Source organism: Panthera tigris, chromosome E1, assembly GCF_018350195.1.
Source record: "Panthera tigris isolate Pti1 chromosome E1, P.tigris_Pti1_mat1.1, whole genome shotgun sequence".
NCBI classification, from domain to species: Eukaryota; Metazoa; Chordata; class Mammalia; order Carnivora; family Felidae; genus Panthera; species Panthera tigris.
In genome coordinates this window covers 3,440,107-3,462,830 of record NC_056673.1, presented here as the reverse complement: position 1 = coordinate 3,462,830, position 22,724 = coordinate 3,440,107, and the positions used below count along the sequence as shown (strand labels likewise).

Sequence of the window (22,724 nt, the reverse complement as noted above, 5' to 3'; positions counted from 1 at the left end):
CTCCCCGTCGTGGCCCCACAGCGGGTGACGGGCTGCCCGCACAGAGCCCAGCTAACCTCCCCGTAGTGGGAGATGGGCCAGGGGCCTCCTCCCCGTTACCAGTGAACCTCACTTGTTCAGATGGTGAGGACTGGATCTGAGGCCATTTCAACAGGGGCTCGGCCCCCAAAGAGACAGACGGCTAGGGGGGTTGTAGCCAGTGGACGGCGAGGGGGCCAGCGGATGGGAGATCCCTGGGAGGAGACACCGAGGGTGCAGGTTCCTGCTGAGAGCGTTCTGCTAAAACCAGTCCACAGGCAGGCGGAAGGCAGGACCGGGGCCAAGATGGGGGGTGGGGGTGGGGAGGGTGACTTAGAGCCTGAGTTCACTTGATCAGGGCGCGGTCACCTCCTGCCCCAGCATTTATCTGACCCGTTTCTTTCGGTTGGCTTTAAATTTTCACTTCATGTATCGATTGAGGAACCCCTTAGAAATACTGTTTTTCAGGGGCGCCTGGGTGTCTCGGTCGGTTGAGAGTCTGAGTCTCGATTCCGGCTCCGGTCATGATCTCGTGGTTTGTGGGTTCGAGCCCCATGTCGGGCTCTGCGCTGGCCTGCTTGGGGTTCTCTCTCTCTCCTCTCTCTCTCTCTCTCTCTCTCTCTGCCCCTCCCCTGCTCGCTCGCTTTCTCTGTCTCTCAAAATAAAGAAATAAACATTTAAAAAATTTTTTTTTCGAGCACACATTAAAATAACAGCCTAGTGATTCGATTGTTTTAGGACCATCTGAGGGCCCTATAAAACCATCCCGCGTACCGCCGGGGGCACACTGACAGCACTCTGGTTTTACAGAGCACACGGAGATGGTGACTGGAAGGCTGTGTTTCGGGCCCGTGTGCCCGCTGTCTGCTCTGAGCTGGCCACTTTGGGGCACCTCTCGGGGCTTGGAGAAGGGGGGCTGAAGACGGTCTCAGGGAGTGCAGGGGTGGGGGGGAGGGGGACGCCGGGGGCCCCAAAGCTCCTGGCCTCAATGCTCGCCCGCCCCTGCCGCCCAGATGCTGAGCTGGATCTCCAACGGAGTGTGCAGGCCGTGCTCCGGGAGCTCGGCGCCCAGGCCCCGGCCCTGCAGAGCAACCAAGGTAAAAGCCAGCAGGCGGCCTCTGCCACGATCTCTCCCAACCACCTTCCCAACCCCCCTGGCGAACCAAATTCCCCTCGACCCTCTGCGCCCGCCAGACTCCCAGAAACGTGGCCCCGGGCGCAGACCTACAAACATCGCCGGTCCCTAAGCCACAGGCATACACCTGTGTCCCCCTAGTGTCCCTCTGCCTGCCTTTCCGCCCCGAGAGCCCCCTGTCCTCAAATATCAGCAGAGCAGGATTCCACGGGTGAGAAGTCCAGCCATGTGGCCCCAGAGCCAGATGCCCAGCTGAGGGGTCAGACTCGTGGCTGCTCAGAGTCACGGTCTGGGGCTCCAGGGCGCAGGGTCCCGCTCCGGGGGTCCCCCGCTAAGAGCCCCCTGCCCCATCTACGTGTGCCGGGCTCCCCTTTCTCCCGGCCAGGCATGTGGAGATGGTCCCTGCATAAGAAGGTGGAGCGAGATCCTGGAAAGAGTCCGGCTCTGGTCCGCATTCTGCTCAGAGAACTGGAGAAGGTGAGTTCTGGGGCTTCGGGGAGGCGGGCGGGGGTCGGAGAGAGGGAGAGGGAGAGAGAGACCCAGCCAGTTGGGGCCTCGGGGCCATCAGAGCCGCGTCCCCCAGACTCCGGTCACTTGTGGACCGCCAGCATGACGTTTACCAGCCGTGTCTCCCTCCCGCACGCTTCTGTCAGTGAGATTTTCTTGATCCTGACTCTCATTGCTTCACTTGACTTAGCCTGTTCCCCCAGGACCGTGAATGGAAAAGCCCCCACTGGCAGAGAGACAGAATATCGATAAACATAAATGCCTATTTCTTAAGACCTTTTCTTTCTTTTTTTTTTTTTTTGACGTGATTTTTTATTAACATTGAATAAAAAAATAATATCCACTCTGGCTCTCTCCTGCGTTGCAAGGGGAAGGGGGGGGGGTGGCGGGGCCTGGCACTTCCCACCCCCGCCCCCAGGCGCAGGGCAAGCCCCGCCTCCGGGGCTCCCCTCCTTCCCTTAGGATGACGTTTTCAAAATCGTTCTTGGACCGCCGAAAGCGACCCTCCACACCTCCCCATGCCCCCTCCCCCGGGCCCCCAGACCAGTAAATGCCCTGCGATCTCCTGTTTTCCAGGCAGAGAGCGAGGACATCCGGCACGCGATCATCCCCTTGCTGCACACGCTAATGTATGTGCTCACTAAGGTGAGCGTGACGCCGAGGGTCAGGGCGGTCGTGGCAACCCACACGTGGCAGGGCCAGACACTGTCCTCTCCCGCAGGAGACACGCAGTCTCTGCCTGGGCGCGCCTAGGAGAACTCTTGGGTGGCCTGCCCCAAACCGTCTTCTCCACACTCGCGGTGCCCTGTCCCTAATACACAAAGCGGGCTACTGGGGAGGAAGTTGGGAAAGCAGTGCGCGGGAGGCATGAGAGCCTCGAATGCCGGAATGGGGTCCTCGGGATTGTTCCCACGCGCCCCGGGGGCCATCACTGATCCCTGCTTAGGAAAGGGACAAGCCACCGAGAAAATGTCTGGACAACAGCGATCAGGAGCTGTGTACGGTCGCAGGGGGTGGGAGAGGGCAGCGAGGGAGATGAGGGGCAGAGAGAACAGTTCGGGGGCTGCCGGGATCCAGGGGCAGGAGGGGGCTGGGCTCGGGCCAAGACTGCACTGGGAGCGTCATGCCTGCGGGATATCGCGCCCGGCAGGCTGGAGACGAGACTCCAAGTTTTCAGCCTAGAGCTCCGCAGGAATGTGCTGCCCGGACAAGCAGAGGGGAGGGGAGGGGAGTGGATTTGCTGGCAGGACAGGGTGAGATGGATCCCCTTTGGGGCGAGTTTGAGTGGGGTGTCCGAGAGGTGTCTTTCAGGTGCCGGGTGAAGAGACTAAGGGTGTACGTCTGCGAGGGAGGTGTGGGCCCAGGTCTGGCTGTCAGACCTGCCTTTCCTCCTCTCCACCCCACCCTCCCACCCACCCAGCACCCTTTGTGACCTAGGGCTCTGGGCACCCAACTCCTCCCTCCCACCCAGGCCACGGGCATCACGGAGGAGCTCTACCGGAGAACCTACACCTTTTGCACAAGGTTGCTAACCCTGCCCGCCCCCTACTGCACGGTCGCCTTGGACTGCGCCATAAGGCTGAAAACGGAGACCGCTGTCCCAGGTGAGAGCTGTCCCAGGTAGGAGCTGTCCCAGGTGAGACCTGTCCCAGGTAGGAGCTGTCCCAGGTAGGACCTGTCCCAGATGAGACCTGTCCCAGGTAGGAGCTGTCCCAGGTGAGGCCTGTCCCAGGTGAGAACTGTCCCAGGTAGGAGCTGTCCCAGGTGAGACCTGTCCCAGGTAGGACCTGTCCCAGGTAGGAGCTGTCCCAGGTGAGACCTGTCCCAGGTAGGACCTGTCCCAGGTGAGGTCTGTCCCAGGTGAGACCTGTCCCAGGTAGGAGCTGTCCCAGGTGAGACCTGTCCCAGGTAGCAGCTGTCCCAGGTGAGACCTGTCCCAGGTAGGAGCTGTCCCAGGTAGGACCTGTCCCAGATGAGACCTGTCCCAGGTAGGAGCTGTCCCAGGTGAGACCTGTCCCAGGTAAGAGCTGTCCCAGGTGAGACCTGTCCCAGGTAGGACCTGTCCCAGGTGAGGTCTGTCCCAGGTGAGACCTGTCCCAGGTAGGAGCTGTCCCAGGTGAGACCTGTCCCAGGTAGGAGCTGTCCCAGGTAGGACCTGTCCCAGATGAGACCTGTCCCAGGTAGGAGCTGTCCCAGGTGAGATCTGTCCCAGGTAGGAGCTGTCCCAGGTGAGACCTGTCCCAGGTGAGAACTGTCCCAGGTAGGAGCTGTCCCAGGTGAGACCTGTCCCAGGTAGGACCTGTCCCAGGTGAGGTCTGTCCCAGGTAGGACCTGTCCCAGGTGAGGTCTGTCCCAGGTGAGACCTGTCCCAGGTAGGAGCTGTCCCAGGTGAGAGCTGTCCCAGGTAGGACCTGTCCCAGGTGAGGTCTGTCCCAGGTGAGACCTGTCCCAGGTAGCAGCTGTCCCAGGTGAGGCCTGTCCCAGGTGAGAACTGTCCCAGGTAGGAGCTGTCCCAGGTGAGACCTGTCCCAGGTAGGAGCTGTCCCAGGTAGGACCTGTCCCAGATGAGACCTGTCCCAGGTAGGAGCTGTCCCAGGTGAGACCTGTCCCAGGTAGGACCTGTCCCAGGTGAGACCTGTCCCAGGTAGGAGCTGTCCCAGGTGAGGCCTGTCCCAGGTGAGAACTGTCCCAGGTAGGAGCTGTCCCAGGTGAGACCTGTCCCAGGTAAGAGCTGTCCCAGGTGAGACCTGTCCCAGGTAGGACCTGTCCCAGGTGAGGTCTGTCCCAGGTGAGACCTGTCCCAGGTAGGAGCTGTCCCAGGTGAGACCTGTCCCAGGTAGGAGCTGTCCCAGGTAGGACCTGTCCCAGATGAGACCTGTCCCAGGTAGGAGCTGTCCCAGGTGAGACCTGTCCCAGGTAGGAGCTGTCCCAGGTAGGACCTGTCCCGGGTGAGAACTGTCCCAGGTAGGAGCTGTCCCAGGTGAGACCTGTCCCAGGTGAGACCTGTCCCAGGTAGGAGCTGTCCCAGGTAGGAGCTGTCCCAGGTGAGGCCTGTCCCAGGTAGGAGCTGTCCCAGGTGAGACCTGTCCCAGGTAGGAGCTGTCCCAGGTGAGACCTGTCCCAGGTAGCAGCTGTCCCAGGTGAGACCTGTCCCAGGTAGGAGCTGTCCCAGGTGAGACCTGTCCCAGGTAGCAGCTGTCCCAGGTGAGACCTGTCCCAGGTAGCAGCTGTCCCAGGTGAGACCTGTCCCAGGTAGCAGCTGTCCCAGGTGAGACCTGTCCCAGGTGAGGCCTGTCCCAGGTGAGACCTGTCCCAGGTGAGACCTGTCCCAGGTAGCAGCTGTCCCAGGTGAGACCTGTCCCAGGTAGGAGCTGTCCCAGGTGAGACCTGTCCCAGGTGAGACCTGTCCCAGGTGAGGTCTGTCCCAGGTGAGACCTGTCCCAGGTAGGAGCTGTCCCAGGTGAGACCTGTCCCAGGTAGGAGCTGTCCCAGGTAGGACCTGTCCCAGATGAGACCTGTCCCAGGTAGGAGCTGTCCCAGGTGAGACCTGTCCCAGGTAGGAGCTGTCCCAGGTGAGACCTGTCCCAGGTGAGACCTGTCCCAGGTGAGACCTGTCCCAGGTAGGAGCTGTCCCAGGTGAGACCTGTCCCAGGTAGGAGCTGTCCCAGGTGAGACCTGTCCCAGGTAGGAGCTGTCCCAGGTGAGACCTGTCCCAGGTAGGAGCTGTCCCAGGTGAGACCTGTCCCAGGTAGCAGCTGTCCCAGGTGAGACCTGTCCCAGGTGAGACCTGTCCCGGGTAGGAGCTGTCCCAGGTGAGACCTGTCCCAGGTGAGACCTGTCCCAGGTAGGAGCTGTCCCAGGTGAGACCTGTCCCAGGTGAGACCTGTCCCAGGTAGGAGCTGTCCCAGGTGAGACCTGTCCCAGGTGAGACCTGTCCCAGGTGAGAGCCGTCTCAGATAAGAGCTGCAGTGCAGCTCCATCCACCGTCTTGCTTTTCCTCCGAGGTTCCTGGAGCTCAAAAGTCCCAGCACCTTCTGTGGAGGGTGCGAAATGGGGGTCAGAGACCAGAAGCCGGTTGGCTGATGCGGTCTGCTTTGCAGGGACCCTGTACCAAAGGCTGGTCATTGCTGAGCAGAACCTGACGAGTGAGCTGTACCCCTACCAGGAGAGGTGAGTGACCCCTGACAGCGTGCTGGCTTCCGTCCCCTCCAGGTGTTGGGACGCCATGACTTCTCACTGAGGGGGACAAGGCTGGGTGGGGAGGAACCCCAGCAGAGTTTCCTGTCCATGGCATTTGTCCCGGGGCGGAGTGTATTTGCAAGGGTGGGCGGGGCCTGCCTTCTCTGGAGATCACAGGAAGCAGGGTGGTGGGTCTGTCCTCTGGGGCTGGCTCAGAGCCCTCCCGCTCACATGCAGAAGGTGATACGAGCACTGGGCCGGTCTGGAGTTCTGTCGTTCCACCTCCGTCCCGCCCTTGGCCATGATGCAGCATCAGCCGGCCGGCCAGCCGGCCAGAGGTGGCTCCCGGCTGCTTACGGTCCAGGCCACAGTCACACCGTGAAATCTGGGGCTTTCGTCTGTGTGTGCCTGGCCCTTCGGATAAGATTGAGGAAATGTCTGCTGTTGGTGTGGGGAAGAGGGGCCGGTGAAGTTGGGGGTGCCCTTGCTGACCCGGCCCTGGAAGGGGTGGCTTGAGGCTGTGTTCATGGGGGGTGCAGGGAGGTGAGGTGGAGAGACCCAGAGGAGCCGGGAGCCAGGAAGGAGAGCAGGGGCGGGAGGGAGAGCAGGCGCTGGCATGATGGGGTGATGGGAGGAGGTGGGGCTCACTCAGGGTCCAGAGTCCGCTTGGGCAGGAAGGAATTAGGGTCCCTCCTGGAGGGCGATGTCATCAGTGGACCACAGAGCTGAGGGGGTGGGGGACAGGATTTAGCTTGGGACTTGTCTGGATGCGAGACTAGGGGGCACCCAACGGGGGCCAGCTGTTCCTGCCTGCTCTCTGATTTGCCACAGTCCCCACTCCTCCCTATTGCTGTCCCCCCAGAGACTTTTTTTTAAGTTTATTTATTTTTGAGAGAGGGCAGCGCAGAGAGAGAGGGAGAGAGAGAATCCCAAGCCGTCAGCGCAGAGCCCGAGGCGGGGCGCCACCCCACCAACCGCGAGATCATGACCTGAGCCGACATCAAGAGTCTGACCCTCAACCGACTGAGCCACCCAGGCGCCCCAACCCCCATAGACTTTGGAATCCGAGGCTCCCGTTTTTGGAGGAACAAAATACTCGGGGGCCGCAGGGCTCCACGCTGCCCTTCCAGGCGCTCTCCCCGCCGCAGCCATCCTCTGCAGCAACCCTCCCCCCCCCCCACCTCTGCCCTCAGAGCATTCCTCTTCGTGGACCCCGAGCTGGTGTCCCCGTCCGTGTGCAGCGCGCTGCTGCTGGAGCTCGAGGCGGCGCAGGTGCAGCAGACGCCCGAGGCCTGCATGCGCCACGTGGTCGCCCACGCCCTGCAGGCCGCCCTGGGGGACGCCTGCCACGCAGGCGCTCTGCAGAGGAAGCTGCAGGTAACCGCCCCGCCCCGGCCCTCCTCGGCTGCGCCCGGGGCCCTGCACGCACACGCCAGCTCTCCTCCCCGTCTGCCCTCCTTCTCCCCGGTTCAGACCACCCTTGCCCCCTCAATGCGGAAGCAGTACGAACTCATTAAGGAAAATCCGGGGCGGGAATGCACGCAGGCCGAAAGAGGAAAGAAAAATCGCTCACACCCGCCCACCCAGATGTATTCCCAATCAACGTTTTGGTCTATTTCCTTAATAATACAGACGACGATAACCCGGATAGGTGCTGTCGACTCAATGTCTGTGGTGTCCCAGGCACGGCGTTAGACACTTTTACATGTATCACATTTTAAAAAGGCTCACCACGTGTCAACAACATTGTGAATGGGTATAATCATTAAAACTGGGGCACAGAGAGGTTGATAACCTGCCCGTGGTCACACAGGTACAAAGTGACTGGGTCAGGGTTTGAACCCAGATCTCTCCGACCTCAAACTTATGTTCCACCGCCTCCCGGCCCCACTGCCCCACCACCCCTTTTTAGCAGGAGATACCAAAGTCTGTATACAGTTGTCCCGAATTAAGGTGAGAGGCCGGGCCTTGATACTCCCGCACCTATTAATTATTGGATGTGGACGGTCCTCAGGAAGGGACATGACCGTGGAGAGTGGCATTTTTTTTTGCCGGAGGCTGACTATGGAAAGGGACTCAGCTGACAGCTGACGGTTGCTAATGCTCCCAGCAGCGGGGGCTAATGAGTGCCTCAGTCTTGAAGGTGGGAATCCAGGGAGCCACCATAGCATTTATCACACTGTTGCGCATGGAATCAAAGCCAAAGACCTCACAATGGCCTACAAGGCCCTCGAGATCTGTCCCACCTCCTCGCTTCCTCTCTGATTCCATCTGATTGCATCTTCTGTACTTTCCCTCTCTTCCTCTCTGCTCCAGCTACATAGGTCTCCCTATTGTCCCTCAAATATGCCAGGCATGCTTACACCCCAGGGCCTTTGCACATGCCGTTTCCGATGCTTGGACCATTCTCTCTGATATCCACATGGCTCGCTCTCTCACTTCCTTTAGGACTTTACTCAAAAGTCGCCTGTCGGTGAGACTTCCCTGATCACATTATCTAAAATGTCAGCCCCTGCCCCCAATTTCACATCCTTCTTCTCTGCAATTTATCGTACTATAAATTTTACTTCTCTTGTTTAGTATCATTGGGGGGGGGGGTGGAGAGAGAGACATACACTATAATATAAACTCCCTGGGAACAGGACTTTTTATCTGTTGTGTTCACAGCTGTATCCCAGCATCTAGAACAGGGTCTGGCATGTCGTGGGTGCTCAATAAATATTAGTGTATTTATAAATTAAGCAACGAGATGAAATGGACCCGATGGCCCCTTCTAACTCTGATTCGGTCATCTTCTCGTTGCATTATCTGTTCGCTCCACAAGTGTTTATTGGAGCCCTAGCCACCCAGAATGACCCTCCCTCCCTTAATCAGGAAGTTAGGATCCCGCTCAGCAGACCCCCCCCCCCCCAGCACAGACCAGAGACGAAAACAAGCCCTGGTGTGCCTGCCTGTGGACTCATTGGAGCCCTGCACCTGCTGAGCTGTGGGATGGGATTGGCTGGTGCCGGGGCGGGGGGGTGGGGGGGGTGAGGGAAGACAGAAAACATCATGCAGGGCTCCTCTCAGGGTTTCAGATCTGCACCTCGGGAGGGAGGAGCTGAAGAGCATGGGATTGCCCAGTGAGAAGCTTTCAAAACCTGTTCCCATCCATTCCCATTAAGGAGAAAGGCTCAGCTTGGTGTTCTACCCCTAACTTCTTTAACACTCACTTCCCTTTTTCTTTTTTTTAAGTTTATTTATTTTCGAGAGGGAGAGAGAGACAGAGTGTGAGCAGGGGAGGGGCAGAAAGAGAGGGAGACACAGAATTGGAAGCAGGGTCCAGGCTCTGAGCTGTCAGCACAGAGCCCGACGCGGGGCTCGAACCCACAAGCTGCGAGATCATGACCTGAGCTGAAGTCGGAGGCTTAAACTGACTGAGTCCCCCGGGCACCCCTAACTTCTCTTTTTAAAAAGAGAAGGCAAGCTTCAAGCCATAAAGCCTTGGCAGGCTGGCACTTAAAAATAGTGGTTTGTGATGATTATATTCATCTTGGTTATTTTTCTAAGTGGGACGTGTGACTCTAGCCTTTTTATATAGATTACCAACAAATTGTCCTTCTGAAATAGCTGGGAACCAAAGTGAACTGATTGAAAGAACAAGGGCGAGAAAATAATCATACAGCAACTATTTAGGGAGCACCCACCATGCGCCAGGGCGTGTTCTAGGCGCTGCGGATGCCGCTGTAAACAACTGCCTTCCTGGAGTTTACATCCAGGCAGAGGCAGAACACTGACCCAAGGGAGGCCCTCCCTGCCCCTCTGGGGTCCCGCCGTTGCGGGGCAGCCCCGTGTGGGGGACAGAGAGGACGCTCAGGTGTGGGCAGCATCGGGCAACCTCGGAGCCCGGGGGGGGGGGGGGGGGAGGGGGGGGGCTGGGCCGGGACCCAGGCTCTGGCGCCCCTCCCCGACAGGCCAGCCCTCGCCAGGCCCTGGAGCGCTATTTCCACGCCGTGGTGGCAGCCGTGGAGCAGATGGCCAGCGAGCCCAGCCCGAGCCGGGAGGGACACCTGGAGAGGCTGGAGGAGATTTACTGCTCGCTGCTGGGGCCGGCGGCGGCCGCCAGGGGGCGCTGCGGCGGTAAGCGGGCGGGGGCGGCGAGGCCCGGCGAGGGCCCGCAGGGGGGCGCCGGAGAGCAGCGCTGCACCTGCCGCGCGTGGCTGAGGCGGGCGGGCCTGCGCGGCTCCTGGGGGGCCTGGGGACCGAGGGCCGCCCGGGGAACTTGGACGGTCCCGGGCTAAGCAGGCAGAGAGGAAGCCTGGACCAGACCATATGGGGGAGAGAGGGTCTCTGCACGCCCCCCCCGGGGCCCTCCAGGAGCCGCAGGGGAGGGCAGAGGAGAATCCCACAGCCCCCCCCCTTCTTTCAGGTGACCCCCTGCAGTCCCCGCAGCCAAACATCCCTCTGCCCAGCCCCCACATCACCTTCCACCTGTGGACGGATGAAGAACAGCTCTGTAAGTGCCTCACACCTCCTCCGTGCAGAGCTGAAGGGAAATGAGTGTGTGTGTGTGTGTGTGTGTGTGTGTGTGTGTGTGTGTTTCTCACTGTGTGTGTGTGCATTCGCGTGTCTGTGTTTGTGTGTGCGCGCGCAACTGTGCTTTCATGGGCCTATAGGTCTGTGTCTGCGTGACTGCGTGTATCACGTGTATCTATTTATGTCCTTGCGTGTGTGTGCACATCTGTGTGTGTGTGTGTGTTCACGTGTGTGCGCCTTGCTCCCTGAGCTGTTCTGCACGTCTGGAGGAACGCATTTTCTCTATGCCAGAAGAGCTCGGTGCCTTAGCCACTGGCCTCACCTAGAAAGTGCCACATGCCCAAGCTGATGCCGACAGACAATGAATGTCCCCAAGAAGGAGGCAGTCACGCAAAAGTTACAGTTCCAGGAGCTGGAGGGGTCTTTCCAGAGAGGTCTGCTTGCCTCACACTTCTGTCCACACTGGCCTTCCCCTCACACTGTCCCTGGCTCTTCTCAAGAGAGGTGGGGGTGGGGGGTGGGGGGAAGTGCTGGCTGGTGAACTAGGCCCAAGTCCCTCCTTGCATGGGCTGGGTCATCCTAGACTGACTCTGTGTTCTCTCTGGGCCTCAGTTTCCTCATGGGTAATAAAATGAAAGTAGATTAGAAAAGCCTAGGGGTATCTGGGTGGCTCAGCGGTTAAGCGTCAGACTGCAGCTCAGATCATGATCTCACCGTTTGTGAGTTCGAGCCCCGCGTGGGGCTCTGTGCTGACAGCTCAGAGCCTGGAGCCTGCCTCAGATTCTGTGTCTCCCTCTCTCTCTTCCCCTCCCCTGCTCATGCTCTGTCTCTCTCTCTCTGTCAAAAATAAATAAACACTTAAAAAAATAATAAAAATAAAAAAACATTTCTCAAAAGAAAGAAGGAAAGAAAGAAAGAAAAGCCTAGAAGTCTTTCCTGGAGTAGGCAGGGTCTGCTCTCTGTGTCCCAGGGGAAGCCACAGGCAGTAAGAGGATAGGAGGAAGCTAATAAAGAGGGCTCCAGGGTCAGCGAAGGGGAAGGTACCGAGTGTAGCTGACTACTGCAGGACTTCTCAGAGCCTTGAGTACATGTACTCAACACGAGGTGTCAGGAATATGCGGGCTTCGCCATCTCTGTTCACCGCAGGACCTTTGTTCCTTCGCGGGGCATCTTATGGGGCTTCTGTCCAGCTGAACGGTGTTTGAGAAACACGGGAGCCCAGGCCTTGCAGGGGTGAGGCCCTGCCAGCCTCCTCTGACCTCTCCTCCCCGCTCCCCGCATCCCAGGGAAGGAACTGGTGCTCTTCCTGCGCCCGCGATCCCAGCTGTGCCTCAGCGCTGACTTGGAGGCCTTGGACCTGCAGGGCTTCTGGCCGGACCGGGAGCTGGCCCGGGTGTCCATGCTGTCCACCGACAGCGGCATCGAGCGGGACCTTCCTCCGGGGGCTGACGAGCTGCCCCTACCCGGCAGCCCCGAGATGGAGCGCGCCAGGCTGCAGCGCAAAGGCGGCGTCAAGAAGCGGGTGCGGCTCCCGGACGTCTTGATGCCCGCGTGCTGGGACGGGCCCCCGGGTCTACACCGCAGGACGGGCAGGCCCAGTGGGGACGGGGAGCTACTGCCTGGTGTGTCGCGGCTTCACACGGCCAGGGTGCTGGTGCTGGGGGACGACAGGATGCTGGGGCGCCTGGCCCAGGCCTACCACTGCCTCAGGTAGGGCCCGGAGGGGGGCGGGGCGGGGCGGGGGGGGGCGGGGCTGCGTCAGACCCAGCTCGCCGCCGTCGCCGCCAGGGGGCACTGCGCTCACCAGCTCGGCGCTTTACGTCCTGGCGAGCCCAGCAGTCACCACACTGCGCCCATTCTGCAGATGAGAAAACGGGTGCCGAGAGATTGAGTAGGTCGCTCACAGGCAAGAGAGAATACAGAGCAGAACCAGGATGTGGAACCGTTGGAAGCGCAAACCCCTGCCCTGACCCCTGTGTTCCGCCCTCTTTGCTAGGAAACGAGAGACCCAGAAGTGCTGCCTCACCCCCAGGCTCAGTCTACAGCTGTACTACATCCCCGTGCTGGCACCCGAGGTGGCTGGGCAGGGGAGCGGGGAGGCACGTCGGGGAGGACGTGGGAGGGGCGTCCCCTGCCTCGGGCTGGGCAGGGGACACGCTTTAGCCCCATCCCTGGCCCCAGGGACTAGGATCACCCTTCCTTAGGATGCGGGGCTGGGGGAGCCCTTGTGGGTCTGTGTCCCGGAAGCCACAGACGCAGGCCCCGGAGGCTCAGTGTCCCCTGGGGGGGGGGGGGGGCAGCCTGCCCAGTGCTGAGTTTTGTTTTGCTTTCCTGGTGGAATTTATTGCAAGCCTCTCCTCAAACAGGGGCTCACACGCACGCACAGCATGCTTCCTGGGATCCCATGAAAAGAAGTTTCGGGCAGTGGGAGCCCTTTGATCTATTGGGGGCCAGACTCGCCTTGGTGGCTTTTCGATTATTCGATTGCCCCGCTCTGCTTGCTTAGTGGGGAGCATTCAATTCCAAGCAGTATTTGTCTCTCTGCTTCCAAGGCTGAAGATCATCATTCAATGTCCCCAGCAAGCGGTCCTCAGTTAAGGGTTTACCAGCTTCATCTGACGTATAAGACCCAATAGGCTTCACATGGCAGAGAAACCGAGGCCCCAAGAGGTTCAGTGATCGGACCGTAATCCCGAGGCCAGTTTGCGGAGGGGACCCTCTGGCCAGAGACCCGGCCTGATGGGTCTGCCCCGTCCCCTTGTCCCCAGAAACAGGCATCATGCAGACATTCGGAGCTCAGAGAGCTGGCCACATTCCTGGGCCGCGCAGACCCGTGGTATGAGAGCACCGTGAACACACTGTGCCCGGCCATCCACAAGCTGGCAGAGATGGTAAGGGGGCAGCGAGGGCGGGAGCGGGGGCATTTCAGATGTTACCCTTGACCCTTGACCTCAAGAGTCAACCCCAGGACACCCCCGCCCCAGGGTAGGATGAGGCCAGAAGGAAACATGGAAGCTGGTGGTCGAAATTCCCCCAGGCACCTGCTTTGGGTGGAACACCGGGCAGACCATCGAGCAAAACATTCTTTCCTTAGCGTGTAGGCCAAGGTGCTTCCTGGGACGGCCTCTCCATGAGTGTAATAGCCCGTGTTTCCTGAGCACTTACAGGTGCCAGGTGCTGTTCAAGGGCACTCGCACTCCACGGCCCTACCAAGTAGGCACTCTTGTCGGCAGGTGCGAGCGTAGCCATCTGCCCACTTTACAGACCAAACTACTGAGGCACGAGATTAGGGAACTTGTCCAAAGTAAGAAGAGAAGAGGTGGACTCCCACCCGGAACCGGACAGCTTGATTCCAGGTAGATGGCTTGTGAGTTCATCTTCCAGTGACTTGAAAAGATCTTCATATATTAAGAGAATCTCTTTTTTTTTTTTTCAAGTAAACTCCACCCCACCCCCCAACGTGGGGCTTGAACTCACAACCCTGAGATTAAGGGTTGCTGGCTCTACGCACTGAGTGAGCCAGGCAGGTGCCCCTACTACTAAGAGAATCTTAACCTTTTAGCCGTCTGGTGTTGCCGACGTTTTTTTCCACTCTGTTATTTGCCTGTGAATTTCATCAGCAGTGTTTTCTGACTTACAAAAGTTTGATATATTTTTTCTTTTTTTTTCTTGATTAATTTTTTTAATGTTTATTTATTTCTGAGAGACAGAGCTTGAGCAGGAGAGGGGCAGAGAGAGAGTGAGACACAGAACGCGAAGCAGGCTCCAGGCTCCGAGCTGTCAGCACAGAGCCCGACACGGGGCTCGAACTCACAAACCGTGAGATATGACCTGAGCCGAAACCAGGAGGCGGGCGCTCCACCGACTGAGCCCCCCGGGCGCCCCCAGAAGTTTAATATTTTTATGTCACACTCAGAACTTTTATCCTTTGAGAGACCTGCCTTTGGAGTCTTGCTTTGAAGGTTCTCCTCTGCTGATTAAATTACATCCAAGAGTAGATAAATATTCCCTGATAATTTACTGTAAATCTTTTAATGCCTCGGTTTTCACATTTAAATTAACGTGCCTGCGACTGTTTTCAGTGCTTTGTGTGAAGCATGCGAATTTCTTTTTTCCAAATGTGTAGCCAGTTGTCCTAAAGCTATTTATAGCACAAGCCATCTTGCCCCATCAGTCTGAAATGCCACTTTTCTCGTTTACTAAATTTTTATTCTTTCTTGTTGATCCATTCATTTCCGGACACATTGGTACTTTCATATTTTAATAGGCAGGATAAACCGACTTCATTACTCTTCTTCCGGAAAATGTTTCAGACTATATCTGTTTCCAGATAAATATTAGAATTTTCTCAAGTTTTTTTTTTAATTTTTTTTAACGTTTTTATTTATTTGTGAGACAGAGCGAGACAGAGCATGAACGGGGGAGGGTCAGAGAGAGAGGGAGACACAGAATCCGAAGCAGGCTCCAGGCTCCGAGCCGTCAGCACAGAGCCCGACCTGGGGCTCGAACCCACGGACCGCGAGAGCATGACCTGAGCTGAAGTTTGACACTTAACTGACTGAGCCCCCCCAAATACTCATAAGTACCTTATATTCTAAGTTGACACTTCACTGAGATCTTTGTGTCATTTTATTGCCTGATTGATTGGGGTTCTTTCTTATACCTTCTAATAAAAATGTAGGGGGGGGCCTGTTTCCTGAATTATTGCTGACCCGAAAAGTGTCTTTGTGCATACACAGAAGACTGGTTAGCCAAGTATTGAAATACCTTTTCCTCAAAACTTGGAGGCTATCAGGGGCGCCTGGGTGGCTCAGTCGGTTGAGCATCTGACTCTTGATTTTGGCTCAGGTCATGATCTCATGGTTTGTGGGTTCGAGCCCCGCATCGGGCTCTGTGCTTACAGTGCAGAGCCTGCTTGGGATTCTCTCTCTCTCTCTCTCTCTCTCTCTCTCTCTCTCTCTCTCTCTCACGCTTTCTCTCCGCCCCTGCTTTGCTCCTGCTCATTCTATCTCCCCCAAAATAAAAACATTTGGGGCACCTGGGTGGCTCAGTCGGTTGAGCGTCCAACTTCAGCTCAGGTCATGATCTCACGGCTTGTGAGTTCAAGCCCCGCGTCGGGCTCTGTGCTGACAGCTCAGAGCCTGGAGCCTGCTTCCGATTCTGTGTCTCCCTCTCTCTCTTCCCCTCCCCTGCTTATGCTTTGTCTCTCTCTCTCTCTCTCTCTCTCTCTCTCTCTCTCTCTCTCTCAGAAATAAATAAACATTAAAATATTTTTTAATAAATAAATAAGACTTGGAGGCTATTAGGGGAGGAACATCTGATGCAGGTCTCACTTCTGCTCTTTGGTTGGTACCTTTTCCCCCGCCCCCATGCCAGGACACATGTAGAAATCAGGGTTCCCCCTGCTTGCTTTGTCCTAATAATTATCAGTTTGTATGGCCCCCACACTTAGTCCAAACGCAGTTTCCACATGAAGAGACTGGAAACAGTGTGAGAGATAGATCGATAGACAGATCGATCGATCGATCGATAGATAATGATATAATACTTGAATACGACAAGAGGTAAAGGAGACAGCAAATCACCTCACCTCTCGGGCCCAAGGTCACCTGGCCAGTGAACGCCTAATCCAAACCTGGAACTCAGTTCAGCCCCTGTGATCATTGGCTATGTTCTCAAGCATCTGGTCCTTACCCCAAGCGTCCAGCTCCTTCCCTTCCAGCTAGAGGCGCCCCCTATGTCTTTGTGCAAAGTGGAATGCATCAGAGGCCCTGGGGGGCCGGGAACCTGGACAGGTATATTTGCCTGAGGAGTAGACATCAGGCGGTCAGCAGGGCCTGGACTGCGTTGAGGGACCTCAACGGAGGTCTGCCTGTTTTCTCCGTTCCGAAAACAGCACCTCCCACCATAGCCCGGAGGGTGGCGGCTGAAGGCCTTCCCTGCCCCCCTCACAGCCTCCCTCCCTGGACACATCCCGGACCGTGGACCCCTTCATCCTGGATGTCATCACCTACTACCTTCGCATGGGCACCCAACCCATCTACTTCCAGATCTACACAGTCAAGGTAAGTGTGGCCCTCCCCCCGCCCCCCGGGACCCCACCGCCAAAACACTCCGGCTCTGGGGAGACACGGGTTAGCAGGGCACACGTCACAGACCCACCCAGACGCTCCTGGTTGCTAACCGTGTCTTTCCAATCTTTGGACGAATCGGATGATCATTAACTTCACAGGCATCCGGCCTGAGCAGAAGTACATCTTCGCGTGGAAAGATGCTTTAGGCCTTGACCCCGCGGAGGGCTGGCGATAGGGCTGCTGCGAAAGTTCTCACCAGCAATCGCTTCATCTCAGAAATCCTCAAGGCTCGCTGTCCAGTCTCTGATCACACACTGCCGCCCCTGCAAGGCCCCTCCCCTTCTCCCCCCCACCCCTCCGCCCCTGCGTCCTCGATTCCCCTCTGTCTCCCCTCCCAGCAAAACCCGAGCCCAGGGCAGCTCTGAAGTGCGCCTCAGCTCTTGCTAAGCTCGGGGCCCCTGAGCACCTGCTAAAAAATAAGCCGAAGCCCTCTGGCCGGACACGGACACAGACACACCCACGGTGTCCAGCCTGCTCCTTTCCCTGCCGCAGTGGCTGTTCCCGCCTTCCCTGCTTTCCTTGAGTCCTCACTCTCAGCAAGTGGCTTGGCCACCCACTCCGCTGGGGGGAAAGTGGAGACCATTAGGTGTCCCCAAAGCTTCTGTCCATGCCTACACATGCATGCACACCTCCCCAGCAGACATGAAGCCCCCCCCCCACCAGTTCAGGCAAAACCCCATGATGCATGCCCTCCCAGTCTGTTCCCGGCTTCTCCGGGACCGTCCCCCTCAACCTGAGATTTCGGGAGGCGGCCTCTGCTGCTTCCTCTCTCCTTCCGGATTCTCGTCCCTCACTCTGCATCCCATGGTGGAAATTTTCTTCATGACCTTCCCCCTTTTTGACCTAAATGAGGCAATTAGCTCCTGTCGCTGGTTTCCAAAAGGCAAAACGAAACAACCCAAGTCAAACAAACAGATGGGAGTAAACCTCTCAGGCTGGTAAAGGGAGTAAACATCTCAGCCGCGCAAATAAATTGAAAGGTTAGGCATCCCGTCGCTGCCCTTTGGCCAGAGGCCCCTGGAGCAGACCTGGGTTTGCTGGTTCTGGCCAGGCCGGCAGCGTGGAGCAGTGCACAGCATGGACAACCGTGGGCAGAGGCTGTTAGAAGGCACTTATAACGTGGCTTTGGGCTCAAGTCAGGTGATTTGGGGGAGAAGCCCCCAAAGCAGGACTGTGCCCTGGCTCAGAAGCTGTCAGGAGGCCGGAGTGGTTCTGTGGTTGGGCATCTGGATCGTTCTTAGTTCTGAGTAATCCTTTGATTGGAAAAATGTCGGGATGGGGCCTGCACACGGTCCTGTTTTTTCCTGTGTTTGTGACGGTGGCAGGGTCTGCTTCCTGTCTTGACCCATCAGGGTCCCAGGGACCCCCCCTCCAGCCCCAGATTTCCAGCCCCAACCCAGAATGGCTCAGCTCCCTCGAGCCCTTCCGTCCTGGCTGGTCTCGCCTTGCAAGTCAGGAATGGGGTCCCCCTCTCTGGCCCTTCTGGCGTCCACAAGAGATTTTCTCACACAGCCCCGCCCCTGTGTGAACTGTGTGCCCCGTTCCTTCCGCGTTAGACTGTCGTGGTTGCAGACCGTCGAGGACCTCTCGGGTTCCAATACCAGCGGCCTCCCCTATTTGTAAATATATTACATCACTGGACACCTGTGGACAGGCAGGTCCGGGAAGTCACTGCCTGGACAGTGGGGGCCCCGGCCCTGCTTCCTTCCAGAAGCTCTCCAACCGTCCACACCTCCTCCCTCCCTCCAGATCTTCAGGGACCTGAGCCAACACCCTGCAGAGGACATTTTTCTCACTGAGCTCAAGGTGAAGATTCAAGACACCAAGCCCCCCAAAGGTGAGCATCCTCCCTTCCCAGAGCTCACTGATGCATCTCCGGCCAAGCCCTGTTTCTGGAATGTTCTCCCGCCTCTCACCTAATGCCCCCCCCCCAACTCCACCAAATACCGGGGTGCCCTTGGCTCCTCCAAGCTTGCCTGGACTGGAACCCTCGAGATGCTTCCTTTCCATCCAAGGAGAGATGCTGTCACAATTCAGCAGCTCCGCTCGGCCTGGGTGAGGCGGGAGGGGCAGGAGCCTCTTACGTGATTCAGCCTCTTCCCTCCTCCTCCCTCAGATGGCTTTTCACCCAGGAGGAGGGGCGCAGCCGAGGGCCCAGGGGCTGAGCTCAACATTTGCTACCAGAAGGTGAGTGGTTCGTGGGGGGCGGGGGGCTGCTCAGGAGGAGGTGGGAGGCACAGGGTTGGAAGCAGGCATCAGGGACAGGCTGGCGGGAGCAGACAGAGCCAGAACCTCCTGCCCGAGTTTCCCCAGCCTTTGGAGAGTTTTGCAGGGATGAGCGGATTACCACCAGCCTGGCACGCAGCCGAGGAGGCCACGTGATTTAAGGGACAAGGGGCCTGTCCTGTTGCTCGAGGATGCCTTCCTCCCTAGCTGACCAGATGCTTAAACTGATGGCATGGCAGACGTGTCCCTTCGGGCCTGGGAGGCTGACCGTGCTCCCTGGGGCCAAGAGTGCTCTCAGCCTCTCCCCGCCAGCCCCGCCTTGGACATTGGTGACACGGACAAGAATCTCAGTCAGGGCAGAGGTGGGAAGCAGGACTGTTGACACGAGGGTGCCCGGGGGGACAAGGATGTTCTGAGGACCCCCTTGGTGCCCGCATCCCCTCTCCAGGCCCTGCTCAGCCACCGGGCCCAAGAGGTCGCCGTTTCCCTGCGGACCACTGGGCTGGTCCTGAAGACCTTTGCAGCCAGTGACACTGAAGGTAAGGAGCTGGAGAGAGAAGGCACGAGAAGGGGATGGGTGGGGGGAGAAGGAAAAAGGGGTGAGTGACGGCAGATGAGGTGACCCAGAGGAATCGGGCCTCCCACCCAATCCTGAGGTCGTGCAGGGTTGAGCACTGGGTGCCCGGGTGCGGCATGGTATCTGCCCTCACCATCGGGGGGACGTGCGACAGCATTGGCCTCGGTCCTGCCCTGCAGCTGGAAGGCAGAGGGGCCACACGGAGGGGGTACTGCCGCCCTCCTGCCTCTGTTGCGTCTGGAGATGTTTTCTTCTGAATGTCACTCCACCGGGGGCAGGTAATCCCCAGTTCACCAAAGGCACCACTGGCCCAAACTCTCTAATTCTAGCTAATTACCTAATAATAGCTATGTATCTAATAGATAATAAGATAGTTTAACGCTCCAAATCTAAAATAGAGATGTTAAAAAGATACCAATGTAAATGCCGATAGTGAAGGATAATCGTGAGCTGTTCCGTTAGCCCCCTAGTCTTCTGGAAGAAGGAAAAGTTCGGTGACGTGAGTGAGGACGTCACGGAACCCATTGATCAGAGGCCGGGCAATGTTCTGTGTCAAACACATCAACTCTCCGAATCCTGTGAGATCGGCATTATTAATACCAGCCGCTTTTTACCGGAGACGTAACTGAAGGCAGAGAAATGCTGGAAGCCAGGTCACGTCCGGTCAGAGCCCAGATTCACACCCAGGCCGTCCGGGTGCTGGCTTCCAGGCGAAGGAAGCAGGGGACCCAGCAAGACCGCCTGTATTTGTGCATCTTTTTTTTCTTTAATGTTTAGTTTATTTTTGAGAAAGAGACAGAGACAGAGTGTGAGCAGGGGAGGGGCAGAGAGAGAGGGAGACACAGAATCCGAAGCAGGCTCCAGGCTCCGAGCCGTCAGCCCAGAGCCCGATGCCGGGCTCCAACTCACGAACTGTGAGATCATGACCTGAGCTGAAGTTGGATGCTCAACCGACGGAGCCCCCCAGGCGCCCCCCACTCGTGCACCCTTAACACCGCAAGGGAGACATGTGACCCTGGGGATAGCTCTTAGCCGAGAGGTGGTCATGGTGGGTCAAGAGCACAGATTCTGGGTCGGGATGGGGGCTGGCCTCAAGGTCCGGCTTTGCCACTTACCATCTGTGTGACCTTGGGCGAGTTCCTCGTGACCTCTCTACCGGTTCTTTCATTTCTCAAGTGAAGATGAAGTCCTCATTCATGTGCGTCTAGAAAACTATCGTGTTCGCTCTAATTGTTAAGTTGTATTTCCCTCATTTCCTTCACCAGCATCCCCCCACCCGCCCACCCCCACGCTAACTTGCGCTCCTCCCATTGATCGCGTGCCGGGGGGCTTCAAGAAGGGTCCACCGCACCTTCTTCCACAGAAAAGGGGTGCGGGAGGGGGTGCAGAAAGGCATGGGGAGGTGGCTGCCGTGACAGAGGATACCCTGTGGGTCCCCCAGGGAAAGGCAGTGGATGTTCAGGAAGGAACTGAAACGCGGTTGGGACCAAGGCATAGTCAGGAAGTTGGGGGGCCCGTTACAGCCACCTGCTTCCCATCTTGTTCCCCCCAGTTTCTGGGCCCGCCCCCGCCCCGCCACCTGCTGTTCCCGTGACAGACCACACGTGCCTGAACGTCAGCGTGACGGAGGTCATCAAGTCCTCCAACTTGGCGGGAAGGTCCTTCTCCGTAAGTACTGGGCAGCACGGGATACTCGAACGAGGTAGGTGGCCCGGGCCGGGGTGTTCGGAGAAGGGGAGATGGCTTCTGAACCTTTGCTGTCGGACTGGGTCTTCCCCTTGGAGAGAATTTGCTCTCCCCTGGTGTGTGGAGTACCGGGGAGCACCGGCTGGTGTAACTGAGGCCCGGGGAGAGTCAAGGCCCCCCCTCCGCTGGCCCTTGAAGGACCGAGGACGGGCCCAGGTCTGGCCTCCCGAGCGCTCCCCAGCAGCCAGACTCCTAAGTGGCAACAGCCCAACCTTGAACCACATCGAGCCGGCTCCTTAACCTCATCGCCCCGACCGCTGCCCTTTGCCCTGATTGATACTTATTGATTTGGACTCCCTTATTGATAGAGACCCAGCACCCACCCACTCTCCCCCGTCCCGTGGCCTCTCTGGACTTCACTTCCCCACTCAGCTGGGCTGTGGATCCCAGGATTGCACCTGAACCCTGTTCTCAGCCCCGCTCCGCTCCCAGGCATCAAGTCGCTACTCAGTCCGTATGCTCAGTGGCTGAGTGCTTCTGGAATAAATCCTGCGTCCGTGGGAGCAGACCCCTGCCCTCGTAGCCCAACGCCCTTCTCTTGCCTGTCTTCTGGGCTTTTATTCGCTATTCATCTATGCTAGTTCCTTTTCTCCAGCGTGGACCTTCTCTACCGCTCCTCCCTCGTGGCCTGGAGACGTGCTCTGGTCTTTTCCATCCTAGTTTTCAGTCTCCCGCCAAAAACTCTCCCCCCGCTATCATCTGGGTAACACCCTCCCCACTGTGGCAAAGTCGCCTCCGTGGTCGCTGAGACCAAAGCTGTCTTTCTGGCCCTCAATGTTTATCTTCCCCTTTAAACATAACGTTTTAGGGGCGCCTGAGGGGCTCAGTCCGTGAAGCGTCAGACTTCGGCTCAGGTCCTGATCTCAGGGTTTGAGATCCCGCGTCGGGCTCTGTGCTGACAGTGGGGAGCCTGCTTGGGATTCTCTGTCTCCCTCTCTCTACCCTCTCCCCTGCTTGCTCTCTCTCTCTCTCTCTCTCTCTCTCAAAATAAATCAATAAACTTAAAAAAAAAAAAAAAAAGTAATGTTTTAACCTGTAAAGAAAAGTTCAGTGATTTGGGGGAAATGCAAACAACAAACAAGCAAACAAAAAACAAAACACCCCACAAAGAAGCAAATCTACTTCTAGTCCCATTTTCTAGAAAGGAATGACTGTTACTATTTCGAGGTGCAAGCACCCAGCCGGTTTTCTGTATGTCTTTAAGTTAATTGATCGCTACATACTATCAAAGTAGGGAGTAAAAACTTGACGTTTCTATTCCAAAATATACTGAGGCTTTGTGAGTCTGCCTGGGCGAGATCTTGTTCATGTCACTAAATATGTTACGGTCGATATTTCTCCTATGATGGCTATATAGGTCCGTGTGGTTATTTAACTGATTGCTTATAATACATTTAGGTGAGTTCTCATGTTTCCGTATTATAAACAATAATTATTAGTTATTATATAATTATAATAATTGTAAGCAATACCACAAGGAACATGCATAGGGATAAATAGGTACTAAAAATCACAGTTAAACCTTTTTAAAAAATGTCTAAAAGTGAGCTCACTCAGTCAAATGGCATCCATATGTTAGGACTTTTGATATATTTTGATGTATCGCCCTCCTTTTGATGTTTGAGAGGGTCAATTTTGTTGTACAATTAACACGTGGACTAATTTTTTCCTCCTTGTAAATTTGTCA

General features: G+C 57.2%; 1 protein-coding gene across 2 annotated transcripts in view; it reads left to right on the top strand.

Annotated features, from left to right (window-relative positions):
- The window catches only part of PIK3R6 (phosphoinositide-3-kinase regulatory subunit 6), a 56,662-nt gene that overhangs the window by 23,964 nt on the left and 9,974 nt on the right, over window positions 1-22,724 (top strand). The window contains exons 3-18 of one of the 2 annotated variants that reach the window (XM_042966874.1): window positions 1,032-1,115; window positions 1,539-1,630; window positions 2,237-2,305; window positions 3,132-3,264; window positions 5,761-5,830; window positions 7,033-7,216; window positions 9,793-9,958; window positions 10,248-10,334; window positions 11,641-12,064; window positions 12,351-12,429; window positions 13,123-13,245; window positions 16,309-16,419; window positions 18,238-18,325; window positions 18,605-18,675; window positions 19,163-19,253; window positions 20,844-20,959. In XM_042966874.1, coding sequence (XP_042822808.1) covers window positions 1,032-1,115; window positions 1,539-1,630; window positions 2,237-2,305; window positions 3,132-3,264; window positions 5,761-5,830; window positions 7,033-7,216; window positions 9,793-9,958; window positions 10,248-10,334; window positions 11,641-12,064; window positions 12,351-12,429; window positions 13,123-13,245; window positions 16,309-16,419; window positions 18,238-18,325; window positions 18,605-18,675; window positions 19,163-19,253; window positions 20,844-20,959 — 1,988 coding nt within the window. Of the gene's footprint in view, window positions 1-995; window positions 1,116-1,538; window positions 1,631-2,236; window positions 2,306-3,131; window positions 3,265-5,760; window positions 5,831-7,032; window positions 7,217-9,792; window positions 9,959-10,247; window positions 10,335-11,640; window positions 12,065-12,350; window positions 12,430-13,122; window positions 13,246-16,308; window positions 16,420-18,237; window positions 18,326-18,604; window positions 18,676-19,162; window positions 19,254-20,843; window positions 20,960-22,724 lie in introns of those variants that run through there. The other variant, XM_042966873.1, reaches the window with a different exon arrangement.